Source organism: Salvelinus namaycush, chromosome 9, assembly GCF_016432855.1.
Source record: "Salvelinus namaycush isolate Seneca chromosome 9, SaNama_1.0, whole genome shotgun sequence".
Taxonomy (NCBI): domain Eukaryota; kingdom Metazoa; phylum Chordata; class Actinopteri; order Salmoniformes; family Salmonidae; genus Salvelinus; species Salvelinus namaycush.
In genome coordinates this window covers 31,612,557-31,627,716 of record NC_052315.1, presented here as the reverse complement: position 1 = coordinate 31,627,716, position 15,160 = coordinate 31,612,557, and the positions used below count along the sequence as shown (strand labels likewise).

Sequence of the window (15,160 nt, the reverse complement as noted above, 5' to 3'; positions counted from 1 at the left end):
TGTATATTTACAGTAGCATACTGTGAATTATGGTGCATTGTGGGAAAATGATGTGGACGGTGAAAGAATGTCTGGCTCATTAACATATTTGGAGGTGTGCCTTGTAAGAAGCTATATTTGTTGCACTCGTAAGTGAGTAAGCTGTACATCACAGAACACAGTATCATACCGTATTTTTGTACCGCCAAAAACCTTTTGAACAGTAGTGGATGCATGGTATTGTTGTTTCTGGCTCAATAACAAATTTTGAGGCATGCCTTGTAAGAGGCTATATTTGTTGCACCCGTCAGTGAGAGTGCTGTACCAATTTAAGTGAAATGTGGCAGTAGTTTCCTAACAATTGAATATGTGTAGGAAACAGATCAGTGGCAGAAAGTCTCAAACCTAAAAATGTGCCAAACAATTGTTAATTACTCTGACTTTCATTGTATGCTCAAAATGCACATTAGTGAACTCTGCTGGTCAGCAATAAATAGCAGCATGTGAATATCTAGTTTTCATTAAAACTTTGTGGCACAGCGGCAAGTCGTTGGCTTTAGTAGCCTATTTTCGAGCAGAATACCAGGTTTACATCATGCTTCACTTTTTTCCCTTCAAGTTTACAATTTTTTAAACTGAATCTATGGTGTTATTTAGGATGCTTAAGACAGAATGTTATACTATACTAATTAAAACCAATTATTTGAACAGTGCAGAAAGTGTGGTTTCACATAAACAATTTTTTAAATACTGTTCCTTCAACGGGATTCGACCTCATCAAATAAAATAAAATAAAATGTTCTGGGTAGCCATTTGATTAGCTGTTCAGGAGTCTTATGGCTTGCGGGTAGAAGCTGTTTAGAAGCCTATTGGACCTAGACTTGGCACTCCGGTACCGCTTGCCGTGCGGTAGCAGAGAGAACAGTCTATGACTAGGGTGGCTGGAGTATTTGACCATTTTAAAGAACTTCCTCTGACACCACCTGGTATAGAGGTCCTGAATGGCAGGAAGCTTGGCCCCGGTGATGTACTGGGCCGTACGTTCCCTCACATCCCTGAATGTTCCATAGTACCCTACTCTACCTGCTAAAGATACCAGTCAAGTGAAATTTGATGGACAAACTCCTAACTATATATTTGTACGTCCGGTGTCCAGTAGAGTTCGGTGTTTGAATGCAGCTTTTAATGGAAGAAGGCACTAGAACCATGGTGAAATCAGTGGGATCTCGTATTTTGCAACACACAGTTTGAAAAAGCACTTGATCAAATGAAGCTTCAGACGTCATTGATGACGTACTTCTGATAAAGTAATACGTGCATCGGCACACTGCTTCGAAGTTAGCTGCTTAGCGAATTCAACGCATGACTCTGAGCTCTGGTATCAAACCTAACTTCACTAGTGTTTAGCCATGTCCTTTTGATCTGTTTTTCCCTGTAGTCATTGCCAGTTTAGACACCTTTGTTAAGGGCATTACAAGTGCAAGTGATATAAAACACCAAATATTCATTGGTATGCTGCAGTAAAATATAATTACATATTCAATTTTATTACAATACAATTTAACAATAAAGTACTTTATTGTGGTTTTGTTGTAGTGCAGTATTCTGGAAATTATGTTGCATTGTGGGGGGGGAAAGAGTTGCTGGATTATTAACATATTTTGAGGCGTGCCTTGTAAATTCGTGAGAATGCTGTACCAATTGAACTCAAACAGTATGTGGTAGTAGTGCTCTAACAATTGCATGTGGATATGGAACAGATCAGTGGCATCAAGTCTTAAACCTTTCCAGGTTAAGTGTTTTGCCAAGTCCTTTTGGTCTGTTTTGCCCTGTAATCACGGCCAGTTTGGAAGTCTTTGTTTAGGCATCTAGAATAATGATGAGTGAGAAAGTTACAGACGCACAAATATCCTACCCCCAAGACATGTTAACCTCTCACCATTACAATTACAATAACAGGGGAGGTTAGCATTTTTGGGGGGGTATGATATTTATGCCTCTGTAACTTTCTCACACGTCATTATTCAGGATTCCTTCACATTAATGTAGAAGTGTTAAGAAACATATTCTGTTCTTATTTACAATAAAAGTGACTTCAAAATGACACAATACATTATTTGCCATTCATTTCTATTGGGCACAAAATAATCTGAAACACAACCAAAACAAACAGCAAATGCATCCAACAAATTTGTAGTCACAAGCTTGATGTACTCATTGTATGCTATGAATATGGGGTCAAATACTTAACTTTTTAGTAATTTAATACACATATAAAGTGAAATTGTCCCAATACTTTTGGTCCCCTAAAATGGGGGGGACTATGTACAAAAAGTGCTGTAACTTCTAAACGGTTCACCCGATACGGATGGAAATACCCTCAAAAAAAAGCTGACAGTCGGCACTTTAACCTCATAGTCATTGTATCATTTCAAATCCAAGGTGCTGAAGTACAGAGCCAAAACAACAACAAAATTGTCACTGTCCAAATACTTTCGGAGCTCATTGTATATCAAATACTACGTAACAGAAATACTGCCCATCATTGGGACTAGCTGCCTGCACTGTAAATCTGCTACAGTTTACTAACCGCTGTGCTTCAAGTAATGCACTGTACATTCCAGAAATACAGCATGTTGCTGTAGTCAGGTGTTACAGTAATAGGCTGTAAATATATGTTCCAGTAAAGGTCCTGTAAATCTACAGTAATTTACTGACTTCTGTGCTGCCAGTATTTTACTGTAAATGTACAGTAACCTACTTTTTACAGTGTAGACACACCACCGTTACACACAGACATATCATTCTCCAGCTCTCCACTGCCCAGACTCACCACACTCTGAGACGTGGGCCCTGTAGTTGACAGCAACATGGTGTTTGGAGCAGAGGTAAGTGTAGTGGGCCAAGGCCGTACACAGACAGGTGTTTCCACAGCGACATGCCTGGTAGCGACACTGTTGCTGGTACACACTGGGACTGACGTAACCATGGCAGGGAGAAAACACACTCCCCAACAAAACCTCACATAGAGAGGCATAGAACACTGTAACACACACACACACTTCTCAGCTTTTGAGAGGATATGGCTGCAGCAAAACGTGAAGATATATCAAGCAGTCAGTGGAGGTCAGGGTTAGAGTTTTGAGGTCAGGGGTGAGAGGTTACCGTTGTGCTGGTTCATCTCACAGGGGTCGATGATTGGCTGGTTGATGGGGGCGGAGCAAGCAGATGAGACCCTCCAGGAGTTAGCATGGAGCTGGGGAGTCCCCTCTATCATCCCTGCTGGAGAACTATACGCACACAGACCAAAATGTCATGAATATACTTAATGTAATACTCTTTTACTCAAATGCCTCAGATAGAAATGCCCTAAACCTTTTCTCCAAAGAACATTTAGGAGTCAATATGAGAGGAAGTAGTTTCCTTACAGGAAGTCGTCCCGAAGATTTCCGTTGAAGGTTCCACAAAGGCCCAGCGTGTTCCCGCGCCATTGGCTGTCCAGTTGTAGGTAGACGCGCCCACCACGCCCGTCATACTGCAGACGCAGTCCAAGCAAGGTCCTCAGCTGGACGAACACCGATGTTAGCCTCTGCACCTCCACTACATCTATTCACATAAACACATATTAAATCTGATGTTAAATAAGGTGTTCCACAAGGCTGTGTTGGGACCATTACTGTTCTCTCTATACCTGATGTTATCCGTATCATACTGCATATTATCAGAAGTAATGATAGGAGTATCAATTGTAAGTTGATTGTATCGTACCATCGGTGTAGGGTAAGGTGGGAGCGGGGTTGACCCCTATAAGCACCTCCCCCTCTCGGGTCAGAGTCACCTGGTGACTAACATTTTCATCCAGTACCACTGTCACCGACTGGATACACGCCTGCTGCTGGGCCTGTACACACACACACACACACACGCACGCACACACACACACACACACACACACACACACACACACACACACACACACACACACACACACACACACACACACACACACACACACACACACACACACACACACACACACACACACACACACACAAGATTGTTTCAGATTGTGTGTGTGTTACCTATGTGAAGGTGGTATACTGCAATATGTGTTTGTGTGTGTGTGTTACCTCTGTGCAGGTGGTGTACTGAACGGTAACAGTGAATCTGTTGCCAATCCGGCTCTTAACCAAGACGTACTGACACGCCCCCGGCTGCAGGAACATCCTCCCATCGAACGACGTCACAAACACATCACCGACTACTGAACACTCCGCTGAGAGAGAGAGATAGAAAGAGAAAGAAAGAAGAAGGTAGGCAGGCAGGCAGGCAGGCCGGCAGGCATTGAAATGTGTGACATTGGATCATTCAGCATATGAGTTTCTGATCATATGACTTCAGAGGTTAGCTCACCTGTACAGTTGTTCTCTGTGCAGTTCCACACTCCTCCCATACACACACTGTAAATACACGACAGGTTAGCGACACACAAACACACCCACACACATGAACACACACACAAGTCACACACACACACACTCACCAGACGCTGCAGCCCTGCTCCAGAGTGTGTCCCTGTGTGTATGAGGTGCCGTGATAGACACAAGGACACTGAGACACTGCTATACACGTCCCATTCTGTAGAATCAACCCTAAAATAGTCGGACACAGAGGGTGAGATGGAGTGTGTGTGTGCGTGTGTGCATGCGACGTGTGTGGATAAGTGTGTTTGTGTGTACCGTCAGGGCAGTAGCATCCGTCCAGACAGTGCAAGTTGGTTCCCAGACATTCCTTGTCAAAGGTACAGGTGGGAGGGCAGCAGCTAATACAGTCTCTATGGACAAAACTCTCCTCACAACCATCATCTACGGAACAGTCAAATGAAGAACTTACTGCAGTAATAATTTAGCTAACTGTCAATTAAAGGTTGGGGTTAATGTTATGCTCCAGAACTTTTAGAACATTTCAGCCAGTAGTTTTGGAAGTGGTGCAAACGAGCCAAAACGGGTCCCCGTTTACTGTGTACTACATCATCCAGTTGTGTACTCCGTCATCCATTTCGTATGATATGTTTCGTCATGCAAAAGATTATTCTCATAATTGTTTTGGCAATTTGTATGATATGCAACGAATCCAATTCGTACAATATGTTGCAAATTAGTTGTGCGGAATGGGAAATAGATTTCCCCCCCCTACTTAATAGTCATCTCCAGCACCACCGCAACATCAACATATGTGAAAATTGCGCGTATCCATGTTTTGTAATAAAAAAGATAGAGGAAGATAAGTGTTTCCAATGACATCATCAACCAATTAGTAGGCACCTAGTAGGCAATTAGTAGACAAAGCCTACTTATAATTGGTTAAAATCACATGATGCACACCGATGATGTCCTTGGAAACACTTATCTTCATATATATTATTTCCATAAAACATACAGAAAGTACACAGCGTTGTACCAGATCTTCAGTTTCTTGGCAATTTCTCGCATGGGATAGCCTTCATTTCTCAGAACAAGAAGAGACTGACGAGTTTCAGAAGAAAGTCTTTGTTCCTAGCCATTTTGAGCCTGTAATCGAACCCACAAATGCTGATGCTCCAGATACTCAACTAGTCTAAAGAAGGCCAGTTTTATTGCTTCTTTAATCAGGACTACAGTTTTCAGCTGTGCTAACATAATTGCAAAAGGGTTTTCTAATGATCAATTAGCCTTTTAAAATGATAAACTTGGATTAGCTAACACAAAATGCCATTGGAACACAGGAGTGATGGTAGCTAATAATGGGCCTCTGTACGCTTTTGTAGATATTCCATAAATAATCAGCCGTTTCCAGCTACAATAGTTATTTACAACATTAACAATATTTACACTGTATTTCTGGTCAATTTTATGTTATTTTAATAGACAAAAAATGTGCTTTTCTTTCAAAAACAAGGACATTTCTAAGTGACCCCAAACTTTTGAACGGTAGTGTAGAAACGCGCCATTTTCACATATGTTGATGTTGGGGTGGTGCTGGAGAAGATGAATATGAACTATAACATTTTTGAAATTTCCCGTTAAGATCCTGGACTGCATCGTTAAGTTAGGTTAGTATAATGCTACTGACTGCAGGAAGGGAAGCTGTCTCGCCACTCTCGTACAGGGTATCCTACATGGCTGCAGGCTCGTGTATACTCCACCAACGCACGACAAAACGTCTCCTCATCATCAGACCTGGATCACAGCAGACAACAGTCAGAAATACTCAGACAACAGTCAGACAACACTCAGACAACTGTCAGAGAGCATTCAGACAACACTCAGACAACACTCACACAACATTCAGAGAATAGTGAGACAACACTTAGACAATAGTCAGCCAGAAGACAGACAGGCAACTCACTCACGCACGCACACACGCACGCACGCACACACGCACACACACACACACACACACACACACACACACCCACACACACACACACACACACACACACACACACACACATACACACACACACACACACACACACACACACACACACACACACACACACACACACACACACACACACACACACACACACACATACTGGGGTGTGACTTACACACAGAGGTCGGCGACACAGCTGGCCACGTAGGGGTTTGGATCAATGTTATCATGACAGGACAGGAAGGGGAAGAACAGGAGAGCACTGCACTTCTCTATGGCATCCTACACACACATACACAAACATCAACATAATAAAATAAACACAGAAAATCATTCTACAGTCTTATGGCACACTGAGAACCTAGGTTCAAGTAATACGTTCCAAACAGACAGACAGACACAGACAGACAACTCTTACGTCCATATCAGACTCAGAGTGACAGGGTCCAGTGAAGTCTATGTCCACCAGAGGACAGCCTCTCTCATGGGGCAGATCTACTGACCAGCTGTTAGCAAACACTGCTGGCTCCTCTGTCTGCACACCTACACACAGACACACACACGAAACATGCACACACATGGTTAGGGATCCTTCCTCTACATGCCTGAAAATAATCCAATATAATAGAATAACTGTATAATGACTGTATATTAAAATAACTTCTCTCCTCTGCTACCCTCTGCTACGCTCTGCTCTACTTTTCTCTCTTCTCCTCTCCTCTGCTTTCAGCTCGTCTCCTTTCCTACCTCTCTTCTCCTCTCTGCTCTCCTGTCCCCTTTGTACTCTTTTCCCTCTCTCCTCTCTTCTCCTCTTCGTTTCCCACTCTCCTCTCCTGTCTAGGTCATGTTACAGGACTACGGCCTCTTCCTCAGTAATAATAACTATAATGGTTCCCTACGGTGCTGAGAGGAGAAAGGTTGTGATGGAAGGATGATTGGGTGCTGAGATAGAGGATAAGAGATGGGTGGAGGAAGGAGGATAAGAGGCTGGTTGGACCCATCTGTCCAGTCTTACAGTGGGCTTTGATGAGGTGTGTGTGAGTATTGTGAGTGAGTGAGTGTGTGTGTCTCACCACGGGCAGTGGTGAGGTCATCGTTGGGCAGGTTGTTATAGTTCCCGCAGAGGCCACAGGGGGTGCCGTGGTGCTGTTCAGACATCTTCAGATATACTCCGCTCTCTCCGTCCCACGCCAGAGAGAAGCCAAACACACTCTTCACCAGAAGGTAGTCAGCCAGACGCTCTATAAACACACCTCCTATTGTTTGGGGCAGGCTCAGCCTATGCACATATGCAGGGATAGGCAAACATTTCAAAATACAATTACAAAATACAGATACAAAATACCATAAAGATCAATGTATCAAAATAAACTACAAAATACATGTGTTTTGTAATGTATTTTTAATAAATTTATACATTTGCAAGTGGCTGGCCGAACAGCAGCAACATATTTTTACTGGCTATGACTGTGATATGTTGTTGTTTAACTACCTTAGTTGAGCAAGTCACTCTGGATACGTGTGTCTGCTCAATGACCAATATGTAAATGTATATGTGAAAATGAATATACCAAAAAGAACTTCAAAGCACACTGTGTATTGTTTCGGCCGGAGCTCATTAGAATAATACTCAGCATGCTTTGCAATTGTTCATTTTTACATATACATTTATATTTAGTTCATTTAGCACACCCTTTTATCACACCATAGTACTATCAGACTTCTGATACCATTGCAGGGTGAAAGGGTGGACACAAAATATGAACTTCTATAAAAAAAAATGGTATACAATTATTTTGTATTTTGAACATACAAATTACAGTATTTTGAAAATATAAAATACACTGGAGTGTAATTCAAATGACAAAATACTTAATTAAAATAGATGTTTCAAATACTGCCCATCTCTGCACACACACATGCACACAGGCACAGAAACACACACACACACACACACACACACACACGCACACGCACACGCACACGCACACGCACACACACACACACACACACACACACACACACACACACATTACAACAGAAAACATACACATTCCTCCATATCCCACCCACCTGCGGCCCCCCTGGTGGACTTGGTATCCAGAGATGTGGATCTCCTCCTCGTTGGGGAAGAAGAGACTGAGAGCCCTGGGACAGGAGTACACACTGCCCTCACACACACGGCTGTTATGGACCCACACAGTGTACTGTGGTGTGGCTGAGCGGCAGTCCTGGGCCAGTATGTAGGAGCAGGTTCCAGGGTAGTAGAAGTAGCTGCCATCGAACGTCTCATAGTGGTGCTGACCCCAAGACCTGCAGATCCCATCTCTGTCCTGGCCCTGGTTAGGAACTACATGTACACACACACACACACTCTGAGTTGTGCACGCTTATCTCAACTCTGAATTGGCATGATGGTGCGCTCGTGTGTTTGTTTGTGTGTGGGGGGCATGGGGAGGGGGTTCACAGTGCTAGCTCACTAAAAGCTGCTCAGTTACAGGGAACCCCGTCTCTGTGCCATACCCAGCCAACTACACCCACTGTCTAACAGTGTTGGTGCTCTGGTGGTACTTTAGCCAGGTAGGTACTTGGTTGACAGGAACAGTGTGTATCAGAGTTCATCTGCCACACCCAGCATGAGAACCGAACAACAACACTTCATATCCTGATGCTAGTGTGCTTACCATCGCGCCAACAAAACCATGGTGGTTGGGTGAGGGAAACACTACTTTAGGTCTCAGGCAAGGTATTACTATAGAGCAGTGGTTGCCAGCCGGTCGATCGCGATTCCTAGTCGATCACCAAATATTTCTGTAGAAAAGCCAACGAACGATAAAGGCTTGCGCTCCTTTTTTAAATCGTGTTGAGCTGTTGCCAGTAGGTGAACTTGATTCATGAGACAAACTCCACCTACCCGGTGGACCGGCAAATCTGTGACTAAATCGAGTGCACCTACTGCGCTGCCCAATCGGATAGCTCAAATCACCGTGGCTACAGAGCTTCCATGACCCTGGCCACAGCCAAGTTTAATAGGCTACTAGCCTACGTAAGATTTAATAACTTTTAAAACCATGACCACAGAGAGACTGTCAACGAATACAGCAAAGAGCTGCTGTTTTTATGAATGAGTTCATGTTTAAATTCAGCACTGTCACTGTTTTTATTCAACACTATTACAAAACGCGTTTCTCCGTACTCTGTACAAATGCAATGAATGAGTAGCCAAGTATCGATAGCCCTGCGTTTTATTATTATTAGCAGCTCATCGTGTCGATTTTAATATGAAATAATATTAAACTTTCTGTGGTCATAGGAACAACATTAATTTGTGCATGAGGCAGATGCGGTGCACTCGAGTTTCGTCATCAGGTGGAAGATGATGTCCCCTCTCTCTGGTCAGTCTCACCGGAGGAAAGGAAAGCGAGAGCATGCACCGTGAGAGGTGGTTGGGAAAAATAGTTTTGAACGGTCATCCAACCCGGGAATTTCAAGTCGGAAACTCGGGCATCTTTCTAGAGCTCCGATTTTTCGACCTGAAGTCCACTGACGTCGTGATTTGACCTCGTTGACCATCAGATGAAGGAACCATCAATCCAGTAAAATAAAAAAGTGCTAAACCAACTGATCTATTTTGTTATCAAAGCTTCAGTTTTGAAATATAATATGTTCTGTTTAACAATATTGGCAGGCCAATTATATAGCCAATATGTTGTGATAATGTATTAGGCCTACTGTCCAAACCTCATTCCTACAAAACTGTTTGTGTGAGGTTAATGTAAAAAAAAAAAATCTGAGCGTAGATCTCAGCTTGCTTTTCTTGCTCACTGAAAGTGATCTTGACTCAGAAAAGGTTGGTGACCACTGCTATAGAGGCTCTACTAGAGACCCATCTCTGATGTATAGAGACCCTGTGTAGTCTACAGAAACTCAACCCTAATCCCCCAGACTTAATCATACACACTATGGATTGGTGAGTGTGTGTGTGTGTGTGTGTGTGTGTGTGTGTGTGTGTGTGTGTGTGTGTGTGTGTGTGTGTGTGTGTGTGTGTGTGTGTGTGTGTGTGTGTGTGTGTGTGTGTGTGCGCCTGTGTGTGCGCGCCTGTGTGTGTGTGTGGTTATTTATGACAGTGTGGACAGCTTATTAATGGTTGCTGATGGATGTGTCAGTCTGACTCTCATGCAAGCACACACACACCAAAATGAAACATACATTGTGGTTCTAGGTTCAAGATGTGTGTGTGTTACTCACTGATCTGGCAGCGGTCTCCGAGGGCCTGGAACTGTGCACAGTCACACACACCTCCCTCCTGACACCAGCCCCCATTCAGACAGCCACAGTACTCTGGTGAAACACAGACACAATCTTTCCTCAATTCCTTAGATCTCCTCTGGAAATACTTTGAGATTCACCAATTGATGAATAACTTATTCTTTACGAGACAGATTGCTTTAATCATTTACACTCGTGAGAATTGGCCTATATGGATAGGGCCAAATTAAAATGTTTCTAACAAAAGAAATATGAGTAGCATATGCATAACCATGGTAGCAATTGAAAGGGAACACTTTGGAGATTATGGAGAAATTATCAGACCAAAGATAAGGACCAAACAGTCCACCCGACACAAGATTGAATCAAAACATTACACTATTGATTTTAAGTTCATTTTACATTAACTGAACTTTTCACATTATTTGTCAACATTGAAATCAGAAAATACTCTGGATACATTTAGTAACATAATAAGAATATTCATGGAAGATTTGGGGTCAGTGCAACAAAATGACAAGGGTCCACACACCTCTCCAAAGTGTGCACAGTTCCTAAGTAATTTAAATTCTCAAGGAAAGAGCCTTCAACTATTAGTGTCACGACTTCCGCCGAAGTTGGCTCCTATCCTTGTTCGGGCGACGTTCGGCGATCGACGTCACCGGCTTTCTAGCCATCGCCGCTCCATTTTTCATATGTCCATTTGTTTTGACTTTGTCACACCCTGACCATAGAGAGCCCTTGGTACTCTATGGTGTAGTAGGTCAGGGTGTGACTAGGGGGTGATCTAGTATATCTATTTCTATGTTGGTGCTAATGTGGTTCCCAATACGGAGCAGCTGTTTATCGTTGCCTCTGATTGGGGATATATTTAGGTAGTTATTTCCCCACCTGTGTTTTGTGGGATATTGATTGTTTGTTAGTGTGTTTGGGCACTACGTCCTCACGGTCTTTGTAAGTTTTGTTATTTTGTTTTGTTAGTTTCACTTATATAAATATGTGGAACTATACTCACGCTGTGCCTTGGTCCGCTCATTTCCAAGATCGTGACAGAATATCCCAACAAACAAGGACCAAGCAGCGTGCAACGATGGGAAACATAAGTTGGACCTGGGAAGAAATCATGGAAGGACAGGAGACCCTTCCTTGGCAGGAGTCGCAGAGGACGCAAGGAGGACGGCGACAACGCCGGGGACCGGGGCCACAGAAACCCCAAGATTTTTTTTGGGGGGGGGGGGCACATGGAGCTGGCGGCTGAGCAGAGGGAAGAGCCAGAGACCATTTGGGAGGAGATAGAGAGGTGGTCGGTCGACCCAAGGAGAGTACCAGAGCCCGCCTGGGAGTCGATGGAACAGTGTGAGGAGGGATACCAGAGAATGGAATTGGCTAGGAGTATGCGGCAACGCAGGCGTTTGGAGGAGCGTGTCATCAGTCCGGTGAAACCGGGGCCGGCTCCACGCATCTGGCCTCCAGTGCACCTCCCCAGTTCGGTACGTCCTGTGTCTCCTCCTCGCACTCTCCCTGAAGTGCGTGTCCCCAGCCCGGTACGTCCTGTGCCTGCTTCCTGTACTTGCCCTGAAGTGCCAGAGACTGTCAGGGAGGCATTGGAGAAGTTAGGAGAGAGAGAGAGATGTTGTGCAAGTGTGTTCTGCTCAACATCCGACCAGAGGATCCGGTTAGCAGTCTGGTGCAACCTGGGCTGGCTCCACGCTTCTGGCCTCCAGTGCGCCTCCCCAGTCCGGTACGTCCTGTGTCTCCTCCTCGCACTCGCCCTGAAGTGCGTGTCCCCAGTCAGGTACGTCCTGTGCCTGCTCCACGCACTCGCCCTGAAGTGTGTCACCAGTCCGGTACCACCTGTGCCGGCTCCACGCACTAGGCCTCCAGTGCGTCTTCCCAGTCCGGTGCGTCCTGTGCCAGCTCCTCGCACTCACCCTGAAGTGCGTGGCCCCAGTCCGATACGTCCTGTGCCTGCTCCCCGCACTCGCCCTGAAGTGTGTGTCACCAGTCCGGTACCACCTGTGCCGGCTCCACGCACCAGGCCTCCGGTGCGCCTCCCCAGTCCGGTGCGTCCTGTGCCTGCTCCCCGCACTCGCCCTGAAGTGCGTGTCACCAGTCCGGTGCCACCTGTACCGGCTCCACGCACTAGACCTCCAGTGCGCATTCACAGTCCAGAGCTTCCGACGACGGTCCCCAGTCTAGAGCTTCCGGCGACGGTTCACAGTCCGGAACCTCCTGCGACGGTCCACAGTCCGGAACCTCCTGCGACGGTCCACAGTCCGGAACCTCCTGCGACGGTCCACAGTCCGGAACCTCCTGCGACGGTCCACAGTCCGGAACCTCCTGCGACGGTCCACAGTCCGGAACCTCCTGCGACGGTCCACAGTGCGGAACCTCCAGCGACGGTGCACGGTCCGGAACCTCCAGCGACGGTCAACGGTCCGGAACCTCCAGCGAGGGTCAACGGACCGGACCTTCCATGCACGGCGTCCAGTCCCGCTCCATGGCCGGAGCCGCCTTCTGCACCGGTGCCCAGTCCAGGCACGGCGTCCAGTCCAGCTCCATGGCCGGAGCTTTCTACTGCGTCAGTGCTCAGTCCAGGCACGGCGGCCAACCCAGCTCCGTGGCAGTAGCCTTCCCCTGCGCCGGTGTCCAGTCCAGGCACGGCGTCCAGTCCCGCTCCAGGGCGGGAGCCTTCCTCTGCGGCGGTGGCCAGTCCAGGCACGGTGTCCAGTCCCTCTCCATGGCGGGAGCCTTCCTATGCACCGATGCCCAGTCCAGGCACGGTGTCCAGTCCTGCTCCATGGCTGGAGCTTTCTACTGCGCCGGTGCTCAGTCCAGGCACGGCGGCCAACCCAGCTTCATGGCAGGAGCCTTCCTCTGCGCCGGTGTCCAGTCCAGGCACGGCGTCCAGTCCCGCTCCAGGGCAGGAGCCTTCCTCTGCACCAGTGGCCAGTCCAGGCACGGTGTCCAGTCCCGCTCCATGGCGGGAGCCTTCCTTTGCGCCGGTGCCCAGTCCAGGCACGGCGTCCAGTCCTGCTCCAAGGCCGGAGCCTTCCTCTGCGCCGGTGCCCAGTCCAGGCACAGCGTTCAACCCAGCTCAATGGCCGGAGCCCTCCTTCGCGCCGATGCCCAGTCCAGGCACGGCGTTCAGCCCGGCGCCATGGCCGGATCCAGGGTCTGGGCGGGGGCTACAACCTGCACCGGAGCCGCCACCGACACTAATCACCCCCCCTACCCTCCCTATTTGGTTTCAGGTTTTGCGGCCGGAGTTAGCACCTTTGGGGTGGGGTACTGTCACGCAGTACCCCACCCCAAAGGTGGGGGGGGTGATCTAGTATATCTATTTCTATGTTGGTGCTAATGTGGTTCCCAATTAGAGGCAGCTGTTTATCGTTGCCTCTGATTGGGGATCATATTTAGGTAGCTATTTCCCCACCTGTGTTTTGTGGGATATTGATTGTTTGTTAGTGTGTTTGGGCACTACGTCCTCACGGTCTTTGAAAGTTTTGTTATTTTGTTTTGTTAGTTTCACTTATATAAGTATGTGGAACTATACTCACGCTGCGCCTTGATCCGCTCATTTCCAAGATCGTGACAGTCTTGTCCCATACACACCTGGTTTTCATTCCCTAATCATTCTACATGCATTTAGCCCTCTGTTTCCCATCATGTCTTTGTGTGTAATTGTTTGTTTGTGACGTGGATTATTATCGGGCGTTTTACTTTTGCCATGTTCCGTGTTTTTGGCACGTTATTGTTTTTATGTGCTGTACTTTGTGGAACGGAATTAAAGTGTGCCTGTTCACTACACTCTGCTCTCCTGCACCTGACTTTGCCTCCCGTACACACCATTGACAATTAGGTGCTTTTTTGAGCTCTCTTAGCTGTGTTGTTGAGGAACTGAAGCAAGCAAACGTGTTGTTGTTTTTTGGAACACATCCCTGCATCCCCCCATCACACAATTACTGTTGTTGTTTTACGGAATCCAAAAACGGTCAATTATGAACCACGAAATGGGTCAGGTGGGCATAATTTGAAAGCTTATTCAAATTGCCAACATGATTAGCTAAGTTATAAAATACGGTCTTACAGTGTTTGGCTTTCACAAGGAGAAACAGACAGTAATTGTGGTGCTCATAGAATGGAGTCATGAGTTTCATACCTTCATACAGTTGAAGTCGGAAGTTTACATACACTTAGGTTGGAGTCATTAAAACTCGTTTTTCAACCAATCCACAAATTTCTTGTTAATAAACTATAGTTTTGGCAAGTCGGTTAGGACATCTACTTTGTGCATGACACAAGTCATTTTTCCAACAATTGTTTACAGACAGATTATTTCACTTATAATTGCCTGTATCACAATTCCAGTGGGTCAGAAGTATACATACACTAAGTTGACTGTGCCTTTAAACAGCTTAGAAAATTCCAGAAAATTATGTCATGGCTTTAGAAGCTTCTGATAGGCTAATTGACATAATTTGAGTCAATTGGA

At 45.9% G+C, this 15,160-nt stretch overlaps 1 protein-coding gene across 1 annotated transcript in view; it reads right to left on the bottom strand.

Moving 5' to 3' along the window:
* The window catches only part of LOC120053235 (otogelin-like protein), a 44,866-nt gene extending 31,699 nt beyond the window's left edge, over positions 1-13,167 (bottom strand). Inside the window, exons 1-15 of the mRNA XM_039000381.1 lie at positions 13,137-13,167; positions 10,645-10,737; positions 8,470-8,746; positions 7,470-7,675; positions 6,815-6,939; positions 6,572-6,678; positions 6,091-6,197; positions 4,719-4,844; positions 4,523-4,631; positions 4,393-4,439; positions 4,110-4,255; positions 3,748-3,880; positions 3,408-3,585; positions 3,145-3,269; positions 2,813-3,022 (exon numbers count right to left, since the gene is read on the bottom strand). Coding sequence (XP_038856309.1) covers positions 2,813-3,022; positions 3,145-3,269; positions 3,408-3,585; positions 3,748-3,880; positions 4,110-4,255; positions 4,393-4,439; positions 4,523-4,631; positions 4,719-4,844; positions 6,091-6,197; positions 6,572-6,678; positions 6,815-6,939; positions 7,470-7,675; positions 8,470-8,746; positions 10,645-10,737; positions 13,137-13,167 — 2,020 coding nt within the window. The remainder of the gene's footprint in view (positions 1-2,812; positions 3,023-3,144; positions 3,270-3,407; positions 3,586-3,747; positions 3,881-4,109; positions 4,256-4,392; positions 4,440-4,522; positions 4,632-4,718; positions 4,845-6,090; positions 6,198-6,571; positions 6,679-6,814; positions 6,940-7,469; positions 7,676-8,469; positions 8,747-10,644; positions 10,738-13,136) is intronic.
* Between the last annotated feature and the right edge of the window lie 1,993 nt (positions 13,168-15,160).